Below are 24,419 nucleotides of genomic sequence, written 5' to 3'. Positions count from 1 at the left end.
AAGTCGGCTTTGGGGCTGTGAGAAAAGAGCCTGAAATGTTTGAAAGCAAGACAATGGTTCATGCTGGGTCTCTTGGGGAAACCCTGCCGAATCGTTGTAGTACTGGATTGGAAACTCATTGGGTCTGAGTATGAAGTACTGGATTCCAAACTTGGGTCGGTGTATGATGTGCGTGGGGTCAAAAATAAAGGGAGGGAATCTTTAATGATATAGTAATAGCAATTATTAAAATTAATTTGACATTTCCAACTTATTGTAGGTAAGGGTCAGAAGGATTTTTTATGACTTAGTTATTTGGGATGACTATGCGGTGCTCTTTTGAAGTTTAATGCAATTACATATAGAGTTCCTATGATTAATGTAATTATATATAAATTTTGTGTACTTTGTGAAGTTACATCTAGAATTTATTTGCTTTTGATCAAAAAATAAATCCCGCTTAGTTAAAATTTGTTGATCTTGTTGATGTTAGCAGAAAATAGATACATTGATATTGACCGTTCATTGATTTATTGTAGGTTAAATAAATATTTTTTAATTAAATTATTTTTATACATATTCACATGTTAATGCATGGGAGGATGTATATTTTAAATCTTATAAGATTATTTTTTTCCTATAGGAACCTTTATAAGGTTAAATTTTTTTTTGGTTTTTTCTTGTGATAGGAACCCTTTTAAGGTTAATTTGGTTATAAAGATTTGCGTGAATTGTTCTAAATCAATAATAAATTAATTAGATTTTTTTTTTTGTTAATATTAGTGTATTCCTTAAATTTTGACTAATGAAAGTTTCTATTTTGGGACAGAAATAAATATCAAGGGGTGTTATATATAATTTTTTATGAATAATCACACCAAATTTCAAGCAAGACAGGAGATTGTGGAAATTTAAACACCAAAATGATTTTTACTTTAATTCAAAATTTTTGAGCCCAACCCAACCTATTGTGGCCCAAAATCAATTTTGCACCTCTACTCAATCTAAACATAATATCATAGTACATAATTTACTGAAATCAGTATATGTAGGCGAATAAGTTAGATTAATTACATTGGAATTTCGATTAAATGTAAATTCTATCTGGGTCGGGTCATGAAATATTTGACCTATTAAAACTCAATTCTTAATTATTTTTAGGTAGCGTTTAAGCTTTTACTACGTTGGGCTCTCTTTCCGAATGGGCCATGAGATTGATGTCTGAAAGTTGGGTCCGGAATGGCCCAACATCATAACGTATGGCCCACCAGTTTGGGCCTATTGGAAAAGCCCAGTAATGGATGAATTCAGAAATGGAGGTAGAAATTACCTTTAAAAAAAGAAAAAAGGCGACTTCCTCTGATGAAAAGCGATTGAAAAATTGGCGAATGAGTGCAGGTAAGTAGTGTTTTTCTCCGTTTCAGTTAGGGTTTAGGGTTTATTATGTGTAATTTGTCGTCTTTAAGTTGAAGTTTGAGTTGAATGTTTGATTAATGGATATATTTTGGGAAGTTATTGGAGTATTGATCGGCTTTGAAAATGTGAGAACCCGGGTGCTTGACTTATTTGACTGCACTATTGGTGTGTTTGAGTGGGTATTGAGGTGATAATTTGTAGATGATGAGGAGTGCAGTTAAATTTCCGCTCATCGGATTTAGGACTTGTTTATTCTCATAATTCTTTTGTTTTTTGTCAGAAATATGATTGATTCACAAGCTTTGGACCAAATATTTCTGGGTTTCTACGAATGGAAGAGTTTTTAAGATTCATTACTTCTTTTCTTTATTTGGAACAGTTCTTAGTTGGCCAAATGCATACCCAAGATTGAAACTTTATATAGAATTTTTGTCTTAATCAAGTGTTGGGATGTATAATGATGATGACGTTCTTCCAGCTGTTTGGTACAATGACATGTTGATATTCTATAAAAACATATCAGTTAGATGTCTTGTTATTTTTTTCCTGATAATCATTTCTTACTCAATATGCTTAGGGGGAGCATTTGGTGGAAATAGAGGGGCAAGACCAGTGCCGCCTGAAAAAGGGGTCTTCCCTTTGGACCATATGCATCTGTGTGATCTGGTAGAGCCACTTTAAACAGATCTATCACAGCTTAGCTTCATTTTTATATGTGTAGAAGATCTCGAAACATCTAAGCTGTTTGGTTTGGTGAAACTCTGTTAAGTTATACTTTCACGCATTTGTTTGCTCACTTCTTGAGGTTTATCGTTGCAGGAAAAGAAAGAGTACATTAACTGTCTTAAGACTTCAGGTCATAAATCCGAAAAATGTAGACAATTCTCTAAGAAGTACCTGGAATGCCGTATGGAAAAGTAAGTGCGTCGATTTAATTTTCTGTTTTGTGCTTAGGCACTTTCCAATGTAATATATGTTTATGAAGGAACATTTCTTTTTTATCCTTGTGTTGATGAAGTTGCTGGTTCCTTAATGGAGGTTATCAAAGTTTCCTTTCTGCGAGAAGTTGTGGTCTTCCATGATTCCAGTTACGCGGAATTGGGACCTGGTTCCATGAATTCTTGTTACTACACAAAAACCACACGTTTACTATTTAGTTTTCATGTAGCTGATGATTAAGACCTCCCAATTTCTAATATATCTTCTCATAAGATCTTTCTGTTGTTTGGAACTGAACAATGAATTTGATGTTTATACACTTGTGAAAACGCAAGTCTCCCCTGTTTCACTTCAATATTTGAGCTATTCTTCGATAATCTGAAAACTTTTATAAATTCATGTACAATGGACTTTGCAGGAATTTGATGGCAAAACAAGATATGTCAGAACTTGGATTTAGAAAGGATGAGGAATCACAAGCTTCTGCAGACGAAAGCGAGAGTGCAAGGATAGATAAATGAAGATTTTGACACCACAGTTGCAAACTGTACATCTGCGAGCTGACTGAAAACATTTTCCCAATGTATTTGTATGGCATAAACAGAGCTCATCGGCCAATGAACTTTAAACCTCTATCCCAGAGTTCCACAATACTATTCCACCATACACATTCTGGCCCGTCCTTTCAATCTTAGCATCTGTTATGGCAGAAAGATGAGAGTTATAGCCAAGACAGGGCAAGTTAGTTTTGTTAACATCTGATTTTTATGTCTACCTTCAGAAATCAAGAAAATATCAAGAAATCATTTTGGGTTTATTTGAAATAGATCATTGTATGTATCATATAGAAATGATCCTCTATAGCTGCTCCCCTCTAATGCAAAGGATGAAAAGGCTTATGATTCAATAAGGGTCTCATCAAAGAGGAGGGAATAATGTTTTCCACAATGTTTCAGATCAATGTTGAACCCTCTCACCCGTTCAAACCAATCTGCAACTCAACTAGTGCAGTTCAATCCTGCAGTATAAAACCAAGAAAACTGGATAAGAATATATGTCAGCTGGAAAGAAGCAATTAACGTTGTACGTTTGTGATGATACTTCTGATGGGAAATCAGTCCAAGGATGGTTGAAAACGATGGATTAACAACTGGGAGCCGATGGTTTTGGTGGTGGCTGTGGGAGCAAATTTCTATGACGTTGCGCTTGAAATACCATCTTATTCAACTCTGGTTTGATTTGTTTAATCTTTTCTTTTTTCCTTGCCTCGATGTCTTCGCTTGAATATCATTTTTTTATAAGCCCACCAAACCCCTTCTCCTTTCCCTCTCTATTTCCATGGCGTCCTACTTTTCTCTACGATCCTCCAACTTCTGCAACCCGTAAGCTCTTTTCCTCTTTTTGTTTCCACACGCACACACGCAAGCAATGATAATGTGTTTATTGTTTTTACTTCATTAAGTGTAGATTCAGCGAAGATAGTGATAAAGTCAACCCATGCTTTTGGGAATTAGAAATTATGCTTGCTGCTAATGCTCTACAGAAAAATTCAGTGGAAATAGACAACTCTTTCAGGGATATGTATAGGATATAGGTTCAGCGTTCTGAAGTGAAATCATAGGTCTTTTCAACTTCAGAGTTTTGGGCTAAGCATTTTCAGAAAATGTTATTGGTGAGATTCAAGATTTCAAATGAATTTGGAAGATTCCAGAATTGGGTTTTTCCATACACTCAAGGGAATGAAAACCAGTAGGAATTTCCAGAGGATGGAAACATGAACTCACAGTTTTCATTTCTGTTCAAATGCTGGAATAAGATCTTGAAACCCTTGTTCTCTTGTCACAGAAAAGCTGTTCTATCAGAGGATAGGTTAAGTTTCAAGACTATTTCACCATCCAAAATAAATGTGAGTGAGCAGGAGAGGCGTCGGTTGGCGAAGAATGCCCTCACAAAGCAATTTCTACTCATACATGCATCGGCATCCCAAATATCATTGTCAAAATGGATTCCTCCTGGAGCACTTTCATCCACGGCAACTAATGCGGATTCTGGTGAAAGCATTTCAGACAATGAGTATTCTCTGGGCAAGTCTCAACATAAACAAATGGAGTTTAATCGGGTGAATCATCTTGTACGGGTGTTGCATGAAACTGCCAGAAGCTTTTCGGTTGGAATAGAGACACTTGACTTGGCTAGAACTGGGCCAGCAGTTGCGATGGCGTGGAATGGAGTTGACGTCCATGCCTGGCATAAACACATTGCATATCAGGTATACCATATGTATGTATATGTAGTGTGCACACACAAATGATGAGAAAGTATTTTTTACTGGACAATTAACCTTACGCATTGTATGTGCATTGACAATCCGCTTGTGTGATCTACATCAAATTAGAAGTATACTTCTCTAATTCAAATATTGAAGCACTTGAACTTTGTGGTAAATGAGGGGAACGGGATAAATTGATTTACAGGTTTTCTCATCCAGGTTGCAGCATATGCTTTACTAAAAGCAGCAATAGAAGTGGAACTGTTTCTTTCTCACAATCGCTGCAACAACCCGTCTCCTGTTCAAAAGATGTAAGAAAAGGGACTGCATGGAAAATTTTTATTTATTAGATGCATGAGATACATAGTATATCTGTCGAAGCCACAAATCGATGTATATTCTTTTCTTTGTATGCCTCGTCTAATCATGTTCATTGTGTAAGAAGAAAAATAGTGAACATTCATAATTCTTCATCCAAGTGCGGCCAACCTTCTTTTTGAATTTCAAGATTCTGCTCCATATTGCAGTTTTCATTTGTCTTTTCTATAGGAGAATCGCCATCCCCATGTTATGACATTTCTTCTTCCTTGTGCATCAGCCTCTCTCCAAATACAGATTTTCTACGTGACCACATTGAAAGTCAGCTAACCGCAAGGAACCCAAAATTGGTACAGTGGTTTCAAATAGTGGAGCTTCCACGGGTAGCTGAAGTCTTTATGCCTTTGTTCAAGAAATGGTCCGTGGAATATGCTGGAAGGTTTGTTCATTGTATAATTTAATGATGCACAGTAATCCTAAATATTATATTCTGAAATTACCATATTCATGTCTACATGGCAGTTCAGAGAAATCTAATACGCACAGAACTCAGTGGTGTTGCAGGAACAATTATGGCCATCACTTGTTGTGCTGCCATTGGGAAACTAGGTTCAGGGCGAATTTCTTGTTCCTTCTTCTCAAATTCAATTGAAGATGCAATGATAGAGCTCATGAATATGGCACAAAACCAAGTTACTGTTGACAAATTGCACCACTTAGCGACTGAGGCTGGATTTGAGGAGGATTTCCTGTCCCATTTTGGAAGTAAGGTCCTTCCGAGTAAGACTATTGAAGACATAGAATTTTGGATTGGACTGGTTCAGGAAAAACTTTCTGCTGCATTCAGAAGAGAGAGTGTCATTAAAGCCAGAGATGATCTTTCCGACAAGGTTCTTCCCACATTCTTAAGCAAGTTCCATCTTGTTTCTTACACCTTCGGATTCTCCAGCATGCAATTAGTTTAAATTTTGTATCTAGCTACAAAAATTTTCAATTGCAGTGGAAGATGATAAATAGAATTAGATCCCCGTCCAGATTCCTCATTTATAGAGAATTTTACTCTAAAATCATGAGAGGCATTTTTTCAGAATTATTTTGTTTGGTATCCGTTGTTAGTCATATTCCAGGAATACACCGTCCTTTTGGTTTTGTAGGTTCAAGAAAATAGTTTGGCTACTCTCGCTCTATTTGCTTATTTAGGAAGAGAATCAAGATTGTTCTTGTCAAGACACAATATAAAGGAGATCGATGAGCAAATACAAGATTTTCTCAGGCATACTCTATCTGCCTTTCTTTTTTTACTCTTTTTTTTTTTTTTACTTTGACTTAATTAATTGTTGAATGACAGGAGTTGATGTTTGCAGTTACTTAGAGTGTGGCATCCTCTTCATATATCCGGAATTTTCAACCCTGTCGGTGTATCAGCTCTTAATGGAGGTGAGTTTGCTTCGAAGACATGACAACATTATAGTAAAACAAGGTGGCTCAAGTTTTTTGTCAACAGGTAATTATCGATGAAATTGGATGGCTCGACTTTTTCGCTGCGTATAACTGCCAGTTATGTCAAGAAAGGAGGAGATCTAAATACCATCCCATCCAGGCAGAAAAGGAGATTATCTTTTACACTGTTTTTACCGTATGCTATGATGTAATTTCAGGATTTGCTCATTATAGCAATTCAACACAGCAAACCTTAGATCCGGATTTGTTAGAATTCTTGCTTCAGAGGTGATGAACACTCCATTATGATGGTTTTTTCAGCATTTCTACACTGATATCAGGGCTCAGAGTTGATTTTCTGTCCTTAGTCAGGGCCTGCTATCAACGTGTCTGGAAGACCACTGGGCCACTTATGATAGAACAAGGTAAGTTAGGTCTGCTGGATGCCATGTCAGATAAATTGGCAAAATTCAGACGAATAAGAACATGTCTATGGTTTGACGGTAAAGTTTCTTCTGTTAACTTTCTCAAGCAGTGACCTGCCTAAAATAGGTGAAAGAAATGGACCCAATTCAACACCACCTTTTCTGATTAAGGGAACAGCACAGCAGCGACCGGATGAACTGAGAAGTAGAGAGAAACATCGACAGGCTTCTCTGGAGACACAGGTGTGGCTTTTTAGGTGGATTAATTGAGACTTTAGTGGCGTAATTTTTCTGATAATGAGCGAATGCATGCTATGTTGATTACAAAATGAAAGGAAATGATAAGCCAAGCAGATGATTTACTTGCAAGTATTAGACAGAGGGCAAAAACAAGCAAACCTCTTTATACATACCACTTTACTACCAAGTTTCTGTTGCCTTCTGTTGAGAATTAATATGATTCCTCAGGTTAACCTTGACAAGAGTAAGAGAATTTTCTGAAGAAGTTAACAAGAAAATAGAAGAGAAGAGGAAACATTTCTTGATAAATTCCTGACTTTTAGTTATCAAATTGCCCTCAAGAATTTTCTTGATAAGCAAATATCACTATATGTGCTTACAGTCCCTTCAATGATCGTACCATGAATAATTTGTTAAGAATGACAGGCCACCAGCTCATCTGGTACTCAAGCTGAAACCATGGTTGATTTGGATCATACTGCTGCATCAAAGTCTGTCCAACAAAATTTTCTCAAAAAGTCAGCTATGAAGCTTGTTGCTGCCAGTGTTGTAAGTCCAGTAATCCTGTGTGTCTACTGTGTTCAATTATGGTGCTCGCTAATCTGAAACCTAAAGTTTATGTTGTAGGATGTGGGGATTGGTACTCAGTTGCTCTTTGTAGACATCTCGGACACATTGAGGTTTATGGTGAAGAAATTATGCGGCGATAAAGTCACAAAACGGGAAACCAGGAAGATGCGAAGGACGCTCTCTGACATTGCCACACTTATCCCTATAACAATACTAATGCTACTTCCTGTAAGCTAGTTTCAGGCCAATCCTTTGAATTTATCTACTTTTATAAGATTATAATGATATTGCAGTACACTTTCAGGTTAACATGTTAGTTTACTAGAAGTTTTTTGCAATCTACTCTTACATTTCTGTCATAACAGTCATGTCCATTGCTTAAAGGCACACACTTACTACAAAAGCCGGCATCTTGGTAATGTTTCAACAGCACGAGTAAATTTCCTGATATACATCATTATCATTTGAGAATTAAGACATCAACATCGCAAATGCATTGCTTTGTCTTGTGTGTATCCAATACATAATTGACATAAACTAGGAATGTAATTGACCTTTAGCCTTATTCTTTTTATCAGGTTTCTGCTGTAGGCCATGCAGCCATGTTTGCTGCAATCAAGAGATACATGCCATATTTGGTAAGTCATTCTATCACACTCTCTTCCTGTGTATTTCTTGTAGTTCCCTTTTTGTTGCTGACATGGTCGTTTCCTGGACTAGATTCCCTCTCCCTACTCGGAGGAACGGCTCAACTTAGCCAAGCAACTCAAGAGAACAAAGAAGATGGAAGTACAGCGTATCCATGTTGCAGATGCTACCTCCAAACTCGTTTAATCAAACACCCTACTGAATATCTCATGTGAATTCGGCAAAATGCTGTTACTTTTCCCGGTCCACCTGAATTTTTTCCCCATTTTCTGTGTATAGACAATGAACATATATATAAGTAGGTATGTTATACATCATTCCTGTAAGAGTTACGGGTCGTTTATTTTATTTTATTCTAATTCTTGCCTTGGATGGACTATTTGATGGATAGCATTAATTCATAAGGGATAGCTAATTTAATAAACTTTTATGCTTGGATGTACTATATGTTTCGGCCTCGGCATTTCGACCTACTAGTCCAAGGCCTCTGGATTTCCATCGGGCTTCGATTTTTATTTTTATTTATTTATTTCCATCGGGCTTCTATTATTTAAGGTAAATGTTACATGAAAGTGGAGGCCTTTGATCCATTTTTATTCGGCTCAATAATAAAAGTAAACGGGACCTTAAAGAACTATTTCTGACAATACATGTAACTATATCTGGGAAATGTAAATTCCATAAATTGTTTGTTTCTTAGGTTTCTAATAAACTCTGGTAAGAGTTTCGATCAGAAATTATGGTATACAGTACGATAAAAAGGTAGATCTTAGATAATAAACAGATTTTATTGATATTTATTACATTATAAAAACATAAGTGTGTCATGACAATCGCATTAGTGTCTTCAATATTTGGACTAAGAATCGAGAAACTACATGGGGAGATATTTATACTTTGACCATAGTGTTTTTAATAACTAGGAATTACTAATTGAATATATATTACTTTCAGGAAAAAAGTTGAAAAAAAGTGTTAGAAAGTTGCTATCCAATCCAGAAGGCAATATCAATTTCTGAAAAAAGGGAGCAACAAAATGGATAATGGGGTTTTGAGTTGGAGCCCTTTTTCTCCCCCTTAAACCCTTCAAATCTTCAAACAATAAATAAGAAAGAATGCCCCAGATTGCAAACCTTCGCCTCCTTCTCTCCTCCGCCAACTACCATCATCGCCATCCCTTCTCCGCCGCCCCAATTTTCTTCCGTAAAAATCGCACTTTTTCCTCTTCCTTTGCTTTCTCCCTCAAACCCCCACTCCCATTTGCCGCTTTTTCGGCTTACTCCAAGAAACCGCATAGCACGGGTAACAATAACAAGAATTCCCGTTCTTTTAATCGGAACACAAGTACTTCTAGAGAGACTTCGAAGAAGAAGGATAAAAGTAGTGATAAAGGCGGTTTCTTGGCGATGGAAGAAAGGGACGCAGGTACAAAAGGTGCAACTGAGGTTTTTGGATTTAATAGAAAGAGGGCTGAGGGTAGAGATGAGAGTGATAGGCCCAAAAAGAATTTGCAGCTTAAAGTTCGAAAGCTGAATCCTGCTAATACAATTTCCTATGTTCAGGTAAGGGGATACTTTGAATTGGCTTTTGTTTTTGTTTCTGATGATGTTGTGCTGCGTGGTTGAGTAACCAAATTAGGTAACACTAGGTTGCTTGATTGTATGACTTATATGCTTAAAATTTGTTTCTTGTATTTGGGTTTTTGCTTATGTGATAAATATGGCATTGGCGGGGTTTACATGGATGGATTTCCGTTTCGTATTTAGAACATATACTATGAGTGGAATATCGGGGAGACTTAGAAAGGAAGTAGTCAAGGATAGAGGAGTGTTTTTGTTCTGCTCTGATGAGTTAGAGTATTGAAGCCCTGCATTTTAATATGGAATTTCGCCTGATCTTTGTCGGGGTTGTATTTGAACTATTCTATGATGATGAGAATCCATGTGCCTACTTACTGAAAGTATATTTGTTGATTTTAAGGATATAGGTATTTTTAACGTGTTCACTTTTCTTTTTTCTTTATGCTTAAATTTAAATCTGTTTATCTTGCAGATTCTTGGGACTGGTATGGACACTCAAGATACATCACCATCAGTGCTGCTGTTTTTTGACAAGCAAAGATTTATATTTAATGCTGGAGAAGTGAGCTTACTTTGATTCGATTCAAGTTTTGTATGCTAAATCGAAATATTAAAATCAGTATTTGGTGGCCATAGGGAGAAGTTTTATTCTTTTAGTTGTTGATTAAGGAATTTGGCTGAATACTTAGTTTACGATGTGGTCATATGATATTCCGAGGAAATTTTGTTTCAAATTTTGAAACTTTTAGCTGATATATTACATGTTTTAGTTGGCATCTTGTGAACCGGAAGTTGAATGTTTGACAGGAGGGGTACAGTTGATTCATAGAGAAGATAAAACCTGGAAAATATCTGTAGTCAATAACGAGGCTGTAGTAAATGCTTCCTCAAGAAAATCATGAAGAATCATATTCATCCACTTGTAACTAGAGTTGGAAAAGGAGAGGGGACATGTCAACTGTTAAATGTTACACCTACTTACTAAAGTAACTTATATAGTTTGGTTAGCTTTTCTAATCTGGGAAACACAATACAAAACAGAAAAGGAAGATTGTAATGATGTTATGGCTTTTACTCTTCTTTCTCCATAGTTATTAACTTATTTATCGGCTTGTTCTGGCTGTGGAATGGACCTGTGTTATGTCTGGTACGGTTACCATGGTTTTTGCATCAAATGTATTGGCTATCGAGCAATTGTTTCTTAAAAGTTTTATGATTTTAGATATCTTTAGGATGAATTATATTTGGAGCCCTTGCTCTTATTTCTCAGTCTTTGTCATTTTTTTCCAGGGACTGCAACGCTTTTGCAGTGAGCACAAAATCAAATTATCGAAGGTAGCTTATGCCTAAACATGCATATGCTTCAATCTCTCTTATTACAAGGGCGGATCTTCTTACATATTTACTATAAAATTTCTCCAGATTGATCACATATTCCTCTCACGTGTCTGCTCAGAAACTGCTGGTGGACTTCCAGGTATCCTATTTATTTTCTCAGATTTCTTTCTTTTTCTTTTCCGAGCGAATGGTATAACCTTGTTTTATTTCTCATACTTTTTATGATCAATGATACTGAGGGAACTGATAAGTCGGTTAAAAGTTTAGTGTTTACTTTCTCACTGCAGGTCTCTTATTGACTCTGGCTGGCATGGGGGATGAAGGAATGTCTGTAAGTGTTAATTCGAATTCACATTTCTTCAAGTTCTGTTATTGCGAATTATTTAACTTCTGATTTTGTGAAATTATAACTCTGCCGCTTCGTTGCTCAGGTCAATGTATGGGGTCCCTCGGATTTTAAATATTTAGTTGATGCTATGAAATCTTTCATCCCTAATGCTGCCATGGTTCATACGCGTAGTTTTGGTCCAATGCTTGGTCCAAATGGATCTTCCAGTAACATGTCAAGGAAGTTTGATGATCCTTTTGTTCTTATTGATGATGAAGTGGTCAAAATTTCAGCTGTACTCTTAAGACCAAGATGTATAGAAGTTTCTGACTCGATGAAGGAAAGATCTTATGAGTTGAGTTCTCCAGAATTTGGTGTGAACTCGACTAAGCCTGGTGATGTTTCTGTTATTTATATATGTGAATTGCCTGAAATTAAGGGAAAATTTGACCCCAAAAAAGCTGCTGCTCTTGGATTAAGACCTGGCCCAAAGTATCGTGAATTGCAACTTGGAAATTCTGTTAAGTCAGATCGTGAAAATATCATGGTACATGCATAATGCTTAAACCTTTTGAACTTAGCTTTGTACTGTGTTGGACCCACAGGTTCATCCTATTGAACCCTTTTGTGATGTTCAGGTACACCCAAGTGATGTGCTTGGTCCTTCTGTTCCTGGTCCTATTGTACTGCTGGTCGACTGCCCAACGTCATCACATTTGCAGGATTTATTGTCTCTACAATGTCTTACCCCTTATTATGTAGATACTGCTTATGACGTAGCAGAAGGTTCCAAAATTGTGAATTGTGTGATTCACCTAAGTCCCTCATTCGTCACAAAGACAGATGATTACCAAACGTGGATGTCAAAATTTGGAGCCGCTCAACATATTATGGCAGGGCATGAAATGTTGGTCGCTTTGATGAATTTCTGTTTTTGAATTTTTTGTAAGTTGCTTCCTGCTTGAACAGTTAGAGCTGATGGATCTCAATATTTTCCAGGAAAAATGTCGAGGTTCCAATTTTAAAAGCAAGTGCTAGAATTGCAGCACGTCTTAACTATCTGTGTCCTCAATTTTTTCCATCTCCTGGTTTTTGGTCTCTGCAGAACCTGAACGTGTCATCTGAAGCAATAGCATTTGATAAGGTATACTTTATTCTATTTCCAAGATGTTGTAGTTCATTTTAGATTAACTGAAACAATGCATTTAATTTAGTGATTATGAGCAAAAAGCTTGTCTGCTTACTGAGTCTCTTAAGTTGCGTCTTGTCAGAGTCTCTTGCCAACAACCAGAGAATCAATTCCAGCAGAGAATCTTCTCAAGGTATGAAAAATCCCCTGATAGTATCCGCAACCCGGAATGTTTGTTGACATCTGGTTATTCATCTTTTATGTGGTTAACTTTGAAATAGTTGGTTCATTTAATCCCCAAACTGGATCTCGTTTTGGCCAAACTTGTCCGTATAAATGTGGATTTTCCTTTCTATTCAGCCTAGACTCCTGTTTGAATCAATGGTTATTGCTTGAGATTGAATCTTTAGATTATTTGTCGATTGTTTGAGCACCTCTTTCAAGTCTGCTAGTGATGTAGTGTATGTATGTTAAACAGTTCCATCTGCGCCCGTATGCAAATCTTGGACTTGACAAATCGGGTATACCAAATTTATCATCTCCTTCAGAGATCATTGAAGAGCTACTATCTGAGATTCCTGAGATTGGAGATGCTTCTCAACAAGTAACCCAGTTCTGGTTGGATAACCGAGATACTTGTGCAGAGAAAGCATCGATGGATGCTGAAACAGTTATAACTGAGGAGCCATGGTTGCATGAATGTACACTTCCTAGCTGTCTTGAAAATATAACTAGAGAAGAAATGGAGATTGTTCTTCTGGGCACTGGTTCCTCTCAGCCCTCGAAGTATCGAAATGTTAGTTCCATTTTTATCAATTTATTTTCAAAGGGAAGTATACTTTTAGATTGTGGCGAAGGAACTCTGGGACAGCTAAAAAGAAGGTAGAGCTAAACTGATCCATGTGTTTGGCATCTTTCCACAGCTTCTCTTTCATTTTCTTCTATGATTTGCATGTAATACTTTTAAATATCTTGCCTACAGATTTGGTGTCCAGGGTGCTGATGAAGCTGTAAGAGGTTTAAAATGTATCTGGATTTCACATATACATGCTGATCATCATACGGGCCTGGTCAGAATCCTGGCTCTGCGACGGGATTTATTGAAAGGAGTACTACATGAACCTATCATCATTGTCGGCCCTAGGCAGCTCAAGAGGTTTCTCGATGCCTACCAGAGACTTGAGGATCTAGATATGCAGTTTCTAGATTGTTGGCATACAACAGAAGCTTCGCTTGAGGCTTTAGGATCAAAGGAAGACAACGCCGTGCAAGAAAGTCCTGCGCACTCTCAGGGCAGTAAGAATGGAAGCACAGTTGGGTTAGTCGGTGAAAATGTTGATTCTACTTTGTTTGCTAGAGGAAGCCGTATGCAGAGTTTCTGGAAAAGGCCGGGAAGTCCTACTCAGATTGCTGCTGCCATTCCTATCCTCAAGTCCTTGAAGAAGGTTCTTGCAGAAGCTGGATTAGAAGCGTTGATAAGTTTTCCTGTGGTGCATTGCCCACAAGCATTTGGTGTTGTATTGCAAGCCTCAAATAGGATCAACAAAGTTGGAAAAACCATACCTGGGTGGAAAATCGTGTACTCAGGTGACACCAGGCCTTGCCCGGAACTTGTCAAGGCTTCTCGTGGTGCAACTGTTCTTATTCACGAGGCAAGTGATGTAAAAAACTTATCAGCATGCTTCAATTTCATTAGAGAATCATTCCTGCCAGATTTTATACACCTATTCAGTTTGTCGAGTGTCGTAATTTTCAGATAATCTGCAAGAAATTACAACGAAAAAGATGTCAAACTTGTCTTAAGAGAAGAAATGTTAATTTCTTGTACGGTTGAAGTGGCTTTTAAGATGAATCATGCACAAAACTTTTGAACAGCTTCTTTCAATGATCATTAAAGTAACTTCTCGGCATGATCATAAAAATAGTGTTGAACATCTGGAAAATTTAGCTAAAAAAGGTATAGATATATGATGTAATAATCTTGTATATCAAGAGCTGGAATTTCTAGTTTTCTGATGTCGTGATTTTTCACCCTGTTGTCGAATGTTTTGATGTTTTGTGATTGAGAAAAGCAGCTATGATTTTTAACCAAACATGTCGCTCGTTTTGCAGGCGACTTTTGAAGATAGCATGGTGGATGAGGCCATTGCACGAAACCACAGCACAACCAAGGAAGCTGTGGAAGTAGGAGATTCTGCTGGTGCATATCGCATCATCCTTACTCATTTCAGCCAACGATACCCCAAGATTCCGGTGTTTGACGAAACTCACATGCATAAAACTTGCATTGCTTTTGATATGATGAGTGTAAACTTGGCAGATATACATGTTCTTCCAAAGGTGCTGCCGTATTTAAAACTCTTGTTTAGAGATGAAATGGTTGTTGATGAATCCGAGGATGTGAATTTGGATACTGCACTTGCCTAATTTAAAATCTTTTAAGGCGGATATATATGACTTTATTCTTGGTTTTGAGCATTTGTCTTCCCATTTTCTTACCCTTGTCATAAATGTGTAATACTTGGGACATTGTGAAAGACTGCTTTTTTGCTCAAAAACAACCAAAAGAAAAAAATAAATATTAAGACCGGCTCTGATAGATCGTAAGCAATTGATGGATTGTTGGTTGGTATGAATAGAAGCGAGCAGCTGGAGTAGCTCAGTTGGTTAGAGCGTGTGGCTGTTAACCACAAGGTCGAAGGTTCAACCCCTTCCTCTAGCGTCCGTTTTAACTAAATTGAATTACTTAACTGCCCTTTTTCTTCTCTATAACAAAACAGGTTACAAGAGAAAGGATGGATCCAAAAGAATAAGTGATAAGATGAAGAAGAAGCATAACCATACATACACCCAACTCATCTTCTACTATCCTCCATCTTCAACCTTCCCCTTTATCCAAACCAACAATGGCATCATCATCAACCCTCCAATTCAACTTACCCAACAACCACCCTCTCAATTCATCTAAGCCCCCTCTTCTTCATCATCATCATCTTTCCTTCTCTAGACTCAAGAAAATCAGAGCCGTTCAAACTTCAAACGACGCCCAACCAGCACCTCCACAAGAAGAACCTGCTGCTGTCAACTTCGCATTTGTCAGTGTAAGTGAATTCTAACTGCCACAAATTTACACGTTTCGACCGATGACGTTTTATATATGCAGCCGGTTTTGCTTCCCGATGGAACGCCGGACGTGCATTATCGTAGGGCTTGTGGAGGTCAGAAACTTAGGGACGTAATGTTGGATAACGACGTCGAACTCTACGGTCCATATGTACGTAAGACGACCACTTTCAACTCCATTTTGCTTAAGAAAGTCGGGTGTCCCAAGTGTTGATGAGATAGGGTTTGTGTGTTTGCAGGCTAGACCTCTGCTGAATTGTGGGGGAGGAGGAACTTGTGGGACTTGCATTGTTGAGGTCATCATCCCTTCCATTACAACTTTATATTCTTAATCAATCTCTACTAATTTATTATCTTTATTTCCAATTAGCTTAAAATCAATCACACTCTTCTTTTTCAAGCCTAATATTAGTTTTCTTTCTAGTCCTATAATTATACACTTTTGGCATTTTAATCCTATAACTTGTCAAGATTGTAAATTGATCCTTCACTTTTTTTATTTCGTGATTTGGGAACAAATTTGGCTGGAATCGGAAACTAGTATACAAAAGTTATAAATTAGGGAAACACATCTTATTGGTTGAATTGTGATGATGTGGCAATTGATTGGTGATGTACAAAACAAAAAAGCCCACATGGCATGAGTTGCCATGCCATACTTGTTTGTCACGTCTGCAAAAAATAAGTGTTTTCCCTATTTTTAACTGACATATGCCACTTTTCGACTAATTTGTCCTAAAATCATAAAATCAAAAAAATAAAAGGACCATTTTACAATTTCAATAAATTATAGTAAAGTGCTAAATAACTAGACTTATAGAATTAAGAATATGATTAAGCATGTAAATTTAATTATATGATAAGTGCAAAAGATTTGGTCGATTTGAATTTTCTATTTCAAATTATATTGCATCTTTTATTTCATTTAGAGCTGGACACACTTCGTATACAAAAGTTATGTCGCTTATTTTAGTTAAAGAAATATTATGCACTCGTGACTTGCACATATTAGCTTAAATAAAAAATAATAATTTAAAATAAAAAATTTAATTCAGTATTCACTAAATGACAACTCTGACTTTACTGAACTCTGATTCAAACCAATTCTTTTTTATTTAATTTATTTTCTTTCTTATTAATTAAGAATTGTTCTGTAGTAGGTTGTTGAAGGAAAGGAGTTGTTAAGCCCTCGCACAGACAAAGAAAAGGAAAAGCTCAAAAGGGTAAGTTTTCTCATAAGTCGTGGTTTCAGAAACTTTATTCTTAATACGTAGGACTACGCCAAGAGTCGTTAAATGTATACTCATGAGTTACTTGAATTGAAAATGCGATTTGCAGAATCCCAAGAACTGGAGACTTGCTTGTCAGACCACCGTTGGTAGACCAGATTCCAGAGGAGTGGTTTGTCATTTACCCTTTTCTCCAACTCTTTCTGCTATTCATTTTAGGTCAAATTATGATCAATTTTTCTAAAATTTAACATAATTACAAATATTTTATTATAATTTTATATATTATCAATATTCTGACTTAACAGCCATCAAAAAATTAGTCCAATTCATTAATTTCAGTTAGTTTTTTATAATGAACTGACAAAAATGCTCTTGTGGGCTATTACAGACTAATTCTTTTTACAAATTTTCAAAATTTTGCATCAATCTCATCCATTTTTTAAAAAAAAAAAATACAGTAAGGACAAAGTTCATAATTTTATCCAAAAACTATATCATTTCATCAAACATTAGAGGTATATGTAATTTTTCAAATAATAAAAAATATTTATAATTATGTCAAATTTTAGGGGTGTTCGTTGTAATTTTCCGTTCATTTGATCAAAATGGTCCCCGATGAATAAAGTAATAGAAAATGGCCCCAAAACTTTCTTGATATTAATTTCATGTTTTGAGCAAAATAAAGTTTGTGGGGGAAACGTGGCAGGTTGTGATCCAACAGCTTCCTGAATGGAAAGCGCATCAATGGACTTACGGGAAAGAGCCTCCTGAAGATGAGATTCAGACCGTTTATGTATGAATAAATGTATATTAATTAATTAAATAATTGATTACGATGTTATTTCGAGTTTATTTTTCTGGAAATAATTGAATAAGAAAAGAGAGAAACTGGTTTTATTTTTAGATAATTTTGCGGGTGAAATTATTGGTTATTAATCAATTTAATTAGAATTATGTAGAACAATCTTTTTTCATTGAGAATTAAAATTGCATTGGTTATGAGAATATGTTTATAAATTTTATCTAAATTGTTATATACAATTGTGGAGAGATGATATTTTTTGTCCTATATCTTAGGGTCGAAATATTTTTCATCCTATTAATTATAAAATTAGCATAAAAAGTCTTATAAGTTATAAAAAAATTTAAATTTTATTAGTATTTTGAGGAAAAAGGCACATGCTAAGCATAGCGGCTACGTGTTTAAAATATGAGAGGAAAAAAAAAATACTATTTTCCCTTGCAATTGATAAATTAACGAAACTTAGGGTGAGAATTTATTGACAAAGCAAATATAGTACACTAATTAGTAATTAACTATCTTTTCAAAAAAAAAAAAAATATCTATAGTGACATACAATTTTTTTTACTACTGATTATTAATAGGGATAATTTTATACAATAACTGTCACTTTGTCATAAAAATCACTATTTTAACAAAATTAAAGTTGCTGTTGCTTAATTATATCAATAACGATAATTTAATTTTTAATCTCTTTTGTCGTTATTACACTCTTTTTTTTTTAAGTGGGATAGTTACATTTATACCCCTGACCCATCTCTATTATATAAATCACCCCTATTTTTTGCATAATACAAAAACCAACTATGAGAACAAAAAAGTAATAATATTATTAAGGTTTCTAAGGGTGTATGTGTAATTTTTTAAAAAATAGGAATTATTTGTGTAAGTGATACTGATGTTTCTGGTAAATGTACATATTTTTTTTTTAAAAAAAAATAAAAATAAAATATAAATTAAAGAGTATGAATGTAATTATTTCTTTTTTTAATGATGATTGAGATAAATTAAGCATGAAAAGAGGGTAACCAAAAGCATCCATTGAAACCAAATAATGGCTGCAATCCTCAACAAATCCCTCAATCATTCCACAAAGCAACCACCTTCATTACACCAAGAAAATGGATTTTTACAACCCCAAACCAAATTTAAATTAAAAATAAAAAAGGAAAAGGAAGAAAAGAAAATAATTTCCCCTTCCTTTTATTGAAAACAAAAGGGAAGCCCCCTAATCTAAAAGGATTTTGCATTTTGGACCACAAACAAATGGGAAATTGCAGAACCACCCCTCGATCGATCAACAAATTTAGAAATCGCTGGCAAGTGGTGCATGCTCGTGCTGCATGTACACATTGCTGTAGATGAGTCCGGCCAGGCCGCCTCCGATGAGTGGGCCGACCCAGTAAATCCAGTGGCCGGAGAAGTCGCCGGCGGCCACAGCTGGGCCGAAGGATCTGGCCGGGTTCATGGAGCCACCGGAGAATGGGCCTGCAGCCAAAATGTTGGCACCCACAATGAACCCAATGGCAATGGGCGCAATAGTACCCAATGAGCCCTTCTTGGGATCGGCTGCGGTGGCGTAGACGGTGTAGACCAATGCAAATGTGATGATTATTTCCATAACTACCCCTTCAATGGCTCCAACACCAGCGCCCACACCATGGGTTGGAATAGCCTGCAATGCATTATATTAATTAAATCAATCATCACATCAACGTAATTATTTGTGGTTGTACCAACTTTTGAATAAATTTATCCTTTACCTTATTTCTTTCCAAATAAATTTGGTCATTTTAGTAATTTTAATATTTTAATAAATTTACTAAAATACCCATCAGATAATTTTCTCAATTTTGGCATTTTTATATTTTTGAAGCCAATATTTCCATAATAAATCAAGTTATCAATAAAAATATTAATTATTTATAATTTTTAAATATTTTTGCACCCACATCGAATGTGCTGTGTGCCACTACTGTGTAGAAAAGATAATACAATTATTGTGATAAAATATTTCAATTTTCCTTTTAATTTTGTGTCCCAATTGAACCTTTTTGGACAGTGATATTAGATTGAACTTTTAAATTTCTATTTCACTTTATATTATATACAGCATATATTTTTAATTTTATGGACGTGTCATACATATAAAAATTAATAAAATATAAAAATTTCATTATAGTTGAAAAATACTTGTTTTGTAAATTTTCCATTACTATCAAGAGTTAGTATTTGGGGAGAAAAAAGTTATTTTAAAGAGAATAAAAAATTAAAATTAGAGTAATTTGAAAAAATGGACTCACCAATCCTCCGGTAACGACTTTGAGCAAGAAACAAGCGACAGTGGAGCCCAAAAGCTGAGCGATCCAGTAGAAAATGCCGGTGAGGATGGTGATCTGTCCACCAACGGCCAACCCGAAGGTGACGGCGGGGTTGACGTGGCCGCCGGAGATGTTAGCTCCGACGGCAACCGCCACAAAGAGAGCGAATCCATGGCACACAGCGATTGCCACCAGCCCCGGCGGGTCGAGGGCGGCGTCCGACGTCAACTTGTCTGTTCAAACAATTCACCAGAAAAAAAATGTAAATTAATAACGAATTGACGCAGGTCAAAAAGTTAGTTGACACAAGTACTTATTTGCATGGGGCGGCATGCATGGGGGGGGGGGGTAATTAATTAGGGTTAATAATAGAGTAGTGCGACTATGAATTAACTGAAAGCAATGGCGGAGCCGACGCCGGCGAAGACGAAGAGCAAGGTGGAGATGAACTCGGCGATGTAGGCCTTGATGGAGGCGAAGCTGAAGGAGTCGTCGATTCGGCCGAAAGCGATTGCAGGCATTTTCGATTAATTAATAATATTCAAAGAAAAGGTTTAGAGAGAGAGAGAGAAAGTAATTGACGTTGTTGTTGTTGTTGTTGAGGTGGGAAGAGCAGTGTCAGCGTCGCATATATATACTGTGAAATGCTGAGATCTCAAACATTAATTGGACTTTAGGTTTATTTATTTTAGTTTTAATTGAGTCATTTTTATTTTATTATTATTATTATAATTATTGTATGTGATTCATTACATCATTCCATACATTTAAATTTTTAAAAATTAATTCAATATATTAATAATACAAATCAACAAATACTTTTAAATGAGAAAACAACTAACTATCACAGAAACAGATTTACATTTACATTTGTGAAATTTAAACTTACAACAGCAACGTCTTGTTGGCGAGCGAGTTTTTGTTTGAACTTTGAAGAATATCCTATTTGCCTTGATACAAGATAGAGGAGAGAGAGAGAGTGAGTGATAACTCTGTCCTACGTGGAAAATTCTATCTTCTATGTTAATTATTCATATTTTCTTATTTTACTTTTTCTAATAAAATTACGATGATAGTCGATGGTGACGGTCCTTGTTGGATAATCAACGTTTTGATATGACATAATTTATATTATTTAATATTTTTATATTTGAATTTGATTAAAAAAAGTTGTGAATTAGAATTTAATGTAGTCCTTAAAGAATTTTAGGTGGAAAAATAGCAAAAACAATTCTTCAACCACTTTGATTCAAATGGTTAATTTAACTACAATATTCGTATAAATAAATTAGGTGATGGTCGATCACAAAACGGATAATAAATTACTTGCTTTTAGGATTAAAAAAAGTAAATATATCACTGCATTATACTCCACATTATACAAATTAATATATTGGATATCGATAAAAAAATTATATATATATATATATATTAAATATTGAGTGTATTTTGATCACAAATTAATAATAATAATAATAATAATAATAATAATAATAATAATAAACTTGTAATATCCAAATGGTTGCATGGACGTATGTAAACTTTGGGGGGTAAAAGATTAGCTGTCAAGAACCTGGCCAAATGGAATTGTGTGGAAGGTGTTGAATAATAGGTCCATGTGAACCGACCAATTGGGGTGGAGAATGACAGGTTTGAGGGCAGGAGGGGTCCCCCACCACTTCCCCTTGATGAAAATGAAATGATAAACAAAAGGGGTGGTGATTGGTGATTGGTGATTGGTGAATGGTGATGGAGGCATGACCATCTCTGGGCCACATAATGCGCCGACCAGGTAATCAAAATTTGATTTTTTTGTAGGGTTGTCTTGTTGGATTTATACTTTTTTTTTATTTTTTAAAATAAATAAATTTGTGGATAGGATTAGAGGGACTGTTATATTAATAATTGTGTGGATTAATGCATTTAAAACCAATTAGGGTTTGATAATTGAGAGTTGATAGGGGTGGGGTGGGTAGAGAGAATCTTGATTTTAATTAAGCTAATGGGTTGGCTTAAATTAAGTAATTTCAACTATTCATGATGGTGACTTGGCCTTTAATTATTACTAGTTATTGTTGTTATGTGCCTAAAGGGTTTTTGGACTTTGCAATTTGCTCCTTTTTGCCTAGCAAAACCAATCGAAAAAAACTAGATTTATTTTGAATCATTTATTATAAATTGATTTTGTATCCAATGAAACATCAATTTATGCAAAAAAAAAAAAAAAATGACAGTTAGAGCAGAAAAGTGATTGTGAGGAGCGTCCTATAGTGAAATCTATATTGCAATCAGACATTCAATTATTATTAGTCTTATGAAATTTAATTTTTATATGAGAAAACATACAAATATGTGCAGTATTTTGTATTTTTACCTTTTTCAAATATCAATTATTTGCACAAAATCTTTCAAGAATCAAAATCAAATTGTGACAATATTGTCATCTAAAAGCGATTATTGACATGATTACAAGTGTGTATATTTAAAAATCTTGTATTATATCCTCTTATTTATAATTTATATCCTCTAATAGTAATAATAATAATGGGGGCAGAAAAGCATAATGATGAAGACAAATGATTGTGGGATTGCTGTAATTATGAAAAAATGTCAAACTTCATCAAATGGTCGGTGTAAAAGCCATCATTGTAATCATCATTTCGATGGGATCCAATTGTCTTCTCCGATTTTGTAAATCGCATTTTCCATTTCAATTATTTCTTATTTTTTTAGATAAAATTATTCATTATATAATCATATTAAATAAGAATAAAATTTACATACCAACAAATCACATTTAAAAAAAAAAGAAAAATAAAAAAAACCAATAAAAGTATTATCGACAAAAAAAAAATTGGTACAGTAGTATTAAAATAACGTTGTATCACTTTTATAATTATAACTGATTTTTAAATATATTTTTAGAGGTATAATTAACCTACTTAAAAATTAATGCGGTGGAGTAACTAACTTCTTTTTTTTTAAGTGTAAAGGGTCTTTCTTTTTATATTAGTCGTTATGACACGTTATTCCTGCATGTATATAATAAATAATTTTTGCACATTTTAAAATATATTATAAATAAATAAAATATATAAACCAACAAATTACACTTTAACAAAAAAATAGTTAAAGAAATAAACAAAAAAAAAATAATCATGGTGTCATATTAATTATAGGGATATAATTGTCATATTTAAAAATTGGTGCGACAAGGTCAATAATCATCAATTGTACGTATAAAATAATTTTAATTTTTTTATATTAGTATAGATAAAAGAGGAAAAGTAATACTCAATTTTTGTAAAAGATAATCATTGCATAGTCCAATTATGGCAAAAGTTTAGCATAGGGTAAAATGAAAAGCACATAAAACTACTCTGTCGCTATTATTTTCCTTCTTGCTCATTGCTACCACTAAAATTACCACTGTGGGATGTCCGGACAATCTTAAAACTTGACACTCAATTTTCATTATGTGTACTAATTATAGGAATGATGATAGTCTATAAGAGGAACTGTACATAAATAATTAATCCTGTTCAGATATAAACTTTACTATAAATCATGCTCTTTGGTTCAAGGCCTATCATTAAGTCGGATTAAGGGTCAAAAGAAAATAATAATAACAATAAATGAGATTTGAGATAATTATGAATACTCTTGGTTATTTAAAAAATTATGAATACTTTTTTTAAATAAAACATAATTATATAGTACCTATACAGTAAGGTCATTGTTACTTTATTCTTGTTGATTGTTTTAAATATAAAATAATAAAAAAATGAGGATAGGTGAAATAATTAATTCATAAGGAATAGTATTCCAAAAAATATTTTTAAAAAAAATTAAAAAATATATTGATGTGCATAAAAATAAGTTGGCCCAAAAAAAAAAGGGAGGAGATTGGGGGTACCCTGACTTGGACCATAGTTAAAGCCTTCGGTCCAAAAGATCTGCACGCGTGGTAACCCATTCTCCCACGTGACACATCATCAACTTAGGTACTAGTAGCCACCTCGGACTATATCAGCCCTAGCAAGGAGGACCTCCATGGCGGTTGGGATTCCTCATAGGCGAGGGATCTCCCAGGACAAAGAGGACTCCTACTAAAGAACTCCTAACTACATATAAGAATGATTTATCCCTTATCTCAACTATTTTTTGCAAGATTTCCGGGAGTGGGATACACCACCTGCAAACGGGCTCATTCCCCCTATAAATACAGGTTAAGTCCTTCATATGGGGGATACCTCTCTCACGGCTCTCATACTCTTCAAACACGCTACAAGCACAATAGCACTGTAAGAGACATTACACTA

The 24,419-nt window shown here is 35.1% G+C and overlaps 5 protein-coding genes and 1 non-coding gene across 11 annotated transcripts; 5 read left to right on the top strand and 1 right to left on the bottom strand.

Moving 5' to 3' along the window:
- The first annotated feature begins 1,242 nt into the window (after positions 1 to 1,242).
- On the top strand, positions 1,243 to 3,151 carry LOC105157666 (uncharacterized). Of its 2 annotated transcripts, none has more exons than XM_011074099.3 (4): positions 1,243 to 1,377; positions 1,973 to 2,061; positions 2,215 to 2,312; positions 2,753 to 3,151. In XM_011074099.3, exons 1-4 carry the CDS (start codon positions 1,281 to 1,283, stop codon positions 2,853 to 2,855), a joined length of 387 nt encoding a protein of 128 aa, XP_011072401.2. In that variant the 5' UTR covers positions 1,243 to 1,280; the 3' UTR covers positions 2,856 to 3,151. The 2 variants fall into 2 exon arrangements, with proteins under 2 accessions (XP_011072401.2, XP_088734432.1); XM_088878306.1 differs by lacking the exon at positions 1,243 to 1,377 and adding an exon at positions 1,543 to 1,880.
- Positions 3,152 to 3,300: 149 nt separating this feature from the next.
- Positions 3,301 to 8,623, top strand: LOC105157667 (uncharacterized). Of its 5 annotated transcripts, none has more exons than XM_088878305.1 (14): positions 3,301 to 3,566; positions 4,180 to 4,603; positions 4,823 to 4,914; positions 5,202 to 5,360; positions 5,475 to 5,811; positions 6,076 to 6,194; positions 6,286 to 6,358; positions 6,426 to 6,649; positions 6,734 to 6,864; positions 6,965 to 7,029; positions 7,453 to 7,575; positions 7,654 to 7,824; positions 8,175 to 8,234; positions 8,317 to 8,623. In XM_088878305.1, the coding sequence occupies exons 2-14, from the start codon at positions 4,439 to 4,441 to the stop codon at positions 8,428 to 8,430; spliced, it is 1,833 nt and encodes a 610-aa protein (XP_088734431.1). In that variant the 5' UTR covers positions 3,301 to 3,566; positions 4,180 to 4,438; the 3' UTR covers positions 8,431 to 8,623. The 5 variants fall into 5 exon arrangements, with proteins under 5 accessions (XP_088734431.1, XP_011072404.1, XP_011072402.1 ...); XM_011074102.3 differs by having other exon boundaries at positions 3,301 to 3,716; positions 6,734 to 6,786; positions 6,914 to 7,029; XM_011074100.3 differs by having other exon boundaries at positions 3,301 to 3,716.
- A 607-nt stretch (positions 8,624 to 9,230) lies between these two features.
- TRZ4 (tRNAse Z4) lies at positions 9,231 to 15,097 on the top strand. Its single transcript, XM_011074098.3, has 12 exons — positions 9,231 to 9,806; positions 10,297 to 10,386; positions 11,115 to 11,159; positions 11,247 to 11,301; positions 11,450 to 11,493; positions 11,594 to 12,037; positions 12,129 to 12,397; positions 12,490 to 12,634; positions 12,762 to 12,812; positions 13,098 to 13,501; positions 13,602 to 14,271; positions 14,732 to 15,097. The coding sequence occupies exons 1-12, from the start codon at positions 9,360 to 9,362 to the stop codon at positions 15,044 to 15,046; spliced, it is 2,979 nt and encodes a 992-aa protein (XP_011072400.1). The 5' UTR covers positions 9,231 to 9,359; the 3' UTR covers positions 15,047 to 15,097.
- A 170-nt stretch (positions 15,098 to 15,267) lies between these two features.
- Positions 15,268 to 15,341, top strand: TRNAN-GUU (transfer RNA asparagine (anticodon GUU)). Its single transcript has one exon. It is a non-coding gene; the product is annotated as a tRNA-Asn (tRNA).
- A 67-nt stretch (positions 15,342 to 15,408) lies between these two features.
- Positions 15,409 to 17,882, top strand: PNSB3 (NDH-dependent cyclic electron flow 1). The gene is made up of 6 exons (XM_011074095.3): positions 15,409 to 15,720; positions 15,783 to 15,893; positions 15,982 to 16,038; positions 16,903 to 16,965; positions 17,081 to 17,143; positions 17,681 to 17,882. The coding sequence occupies exons 1-6, from the start codon at positions 15,526 to 15,528 to the stop codon at positions 17,771 to 17,773; spliced, it is 582 nt and encodes a 193-aa protein (XP_011072397.1). The 5' UTR covers positions 15,409 to 15,525; the 3' UTR covers positions 17,774 to 17,882.
- A 980-nt stretch (positions 17,883 to 18,862) lies between these two features.
- Positions 18,863 to 20,716, bottom strand: DELTA-TIP (delta tonoplast integral protein). The gene is made up of 3 exons (XM_088878744.1): positions 20,492 to 20,716; positions 20,080 to 20,330; positions 18,863 to 19,451 (listed from the first exon to the last, which is right to left on the bottom strand). Exons 1-3 carry the CDS (start codon positions 20,616 to 20,618, stop codon positions 19,083 to 19,085), a joined length of 747 nt encoding a protein of 248 aa, XP_088734870.1. The 5' UTR covers positions 20,619 to 20,716; the 3' UTR covers positions 18,863 to 19,082.
- Between the last annotated feature and the right edge of the window lie 3,703 nt (positions 20,717 to 24,419).

This window comes from Sesamum indicum, linkage group LG3, assembly GCF_026168435.1.
Source record: "Sesamum indicum cultivar Baizhima isolate 11 linkage group LG3, ASM2616843v1, whole genome shotgun sequence".
Classification (NCBI taxonomy): Eukaryota; Viridiplantae; Streptophyta; class Magnoliopsida; order Lamiales; family Pedaliaceae; genus Sesamum; species Sesamum indicum.
This window is presented reverse-complemented; position numbering and strand designations above follow the sequence as displayed.

Coding starts and splice junctions, on each gene's coding strand:
- LOC105157666 (XM_011074099.3), top strand. CDS start 1,281: ATGAATTCAGAAATGGAGGTAGAAATTACCTTTAAAAAAAGAAAAAAG. Junction 1,378..1,972: donor AAATTGGCGAATGAGTGCAG/GTAAGTAGTGTT, acceptor CAATATGCTTAG/GGGGAGCATTTGGTGGAAAT. Junction 2,062..2,214: donor ATATGCATCTGTGTGATCTG/GTAGAGCCACTT, acceptor TTATCGTTGCAG/GAAAAGAAAGAGTACATTAA.
- LOC105157667 (XM_011074100.3), top strand. CDS start 3,673: ATGGCGTCCTACTTTTCTCTACGATCCTCCAACTTCTGCAACCC. Junction 4,915..5,201: donor CCGTCTCCTGTTCAAAAGAT/GTAAGAAAAGGG, acceptor CTTGTGCATCAG/CCTCTCTCCAAATACAGATT. Junction 5,361..5,474: donor TCCGTGGAATATGCTGGAAG/GTTTGTTCATTG, acceptor CACAGAACTCAG/TGGTGTTGCAGGAACAATTA.
- TRZ4 (XM_011074098.3), top strand. CDS start 9,360: ATGCCCCAGATTGCAAACCTTCGCCTCCTTCTCTCCTCCGCCAACTAC. Junction 11,302..11,449: donor AACTGCTGGTGGACTTCCAG/GTATCCTATTTA, acceptor TTCTCACTGCAG/GTCTCTTATTGACTCTGGCT. Junction 12,813..13,097: donor CAGCAGAGAATCTTCTCAAG/GTATGAAAAATC, acceptor TATGTTAAACAG/TTCCATCTGCGCCCGTATGC.
- PNSB3 (XM_011074095.3), top strand. CDS start 15,526: ATGGCATCATCATCAACCCTCCAATTCAACTTACCCAACAACCACCCT. Junction 15,721..15,782: donor TCAACTTCGCATTTGTCAGT/GTAAGTGAATTC, acceptor TTATATATGCAG/CCGGTTTTGCTTCCCGATGG. Junction 16,966..17,080: donor AAAAGGAAAAGCTCAAAAGG/GTAAGTTTTCTC, acceptor TGCGATTTGCAG/AATCCCAAGAACTGGAGACT.
- DELTA-TIP (XM_088878744.1), bottom strand. CDS start 20,618: ATGCCTGCAATCGCTTTCGGCCGAATCGACGACTCCTTCAGCTTCGCC. Junction 20,331..20,491: donor CGGCTCCGCCATTGCTTTCA/GTTAATTCATAG, acceptor TTGTTTGAACAG/ACAAGTTGACGTCGGACGCC. Junction 19,452..20,079: donor AAGTCGTTACCGGAGGATTG/GTGAGTCCATTT, acceptor AATGCATTGCAG/GCTATTCCAACCCATGGTGT.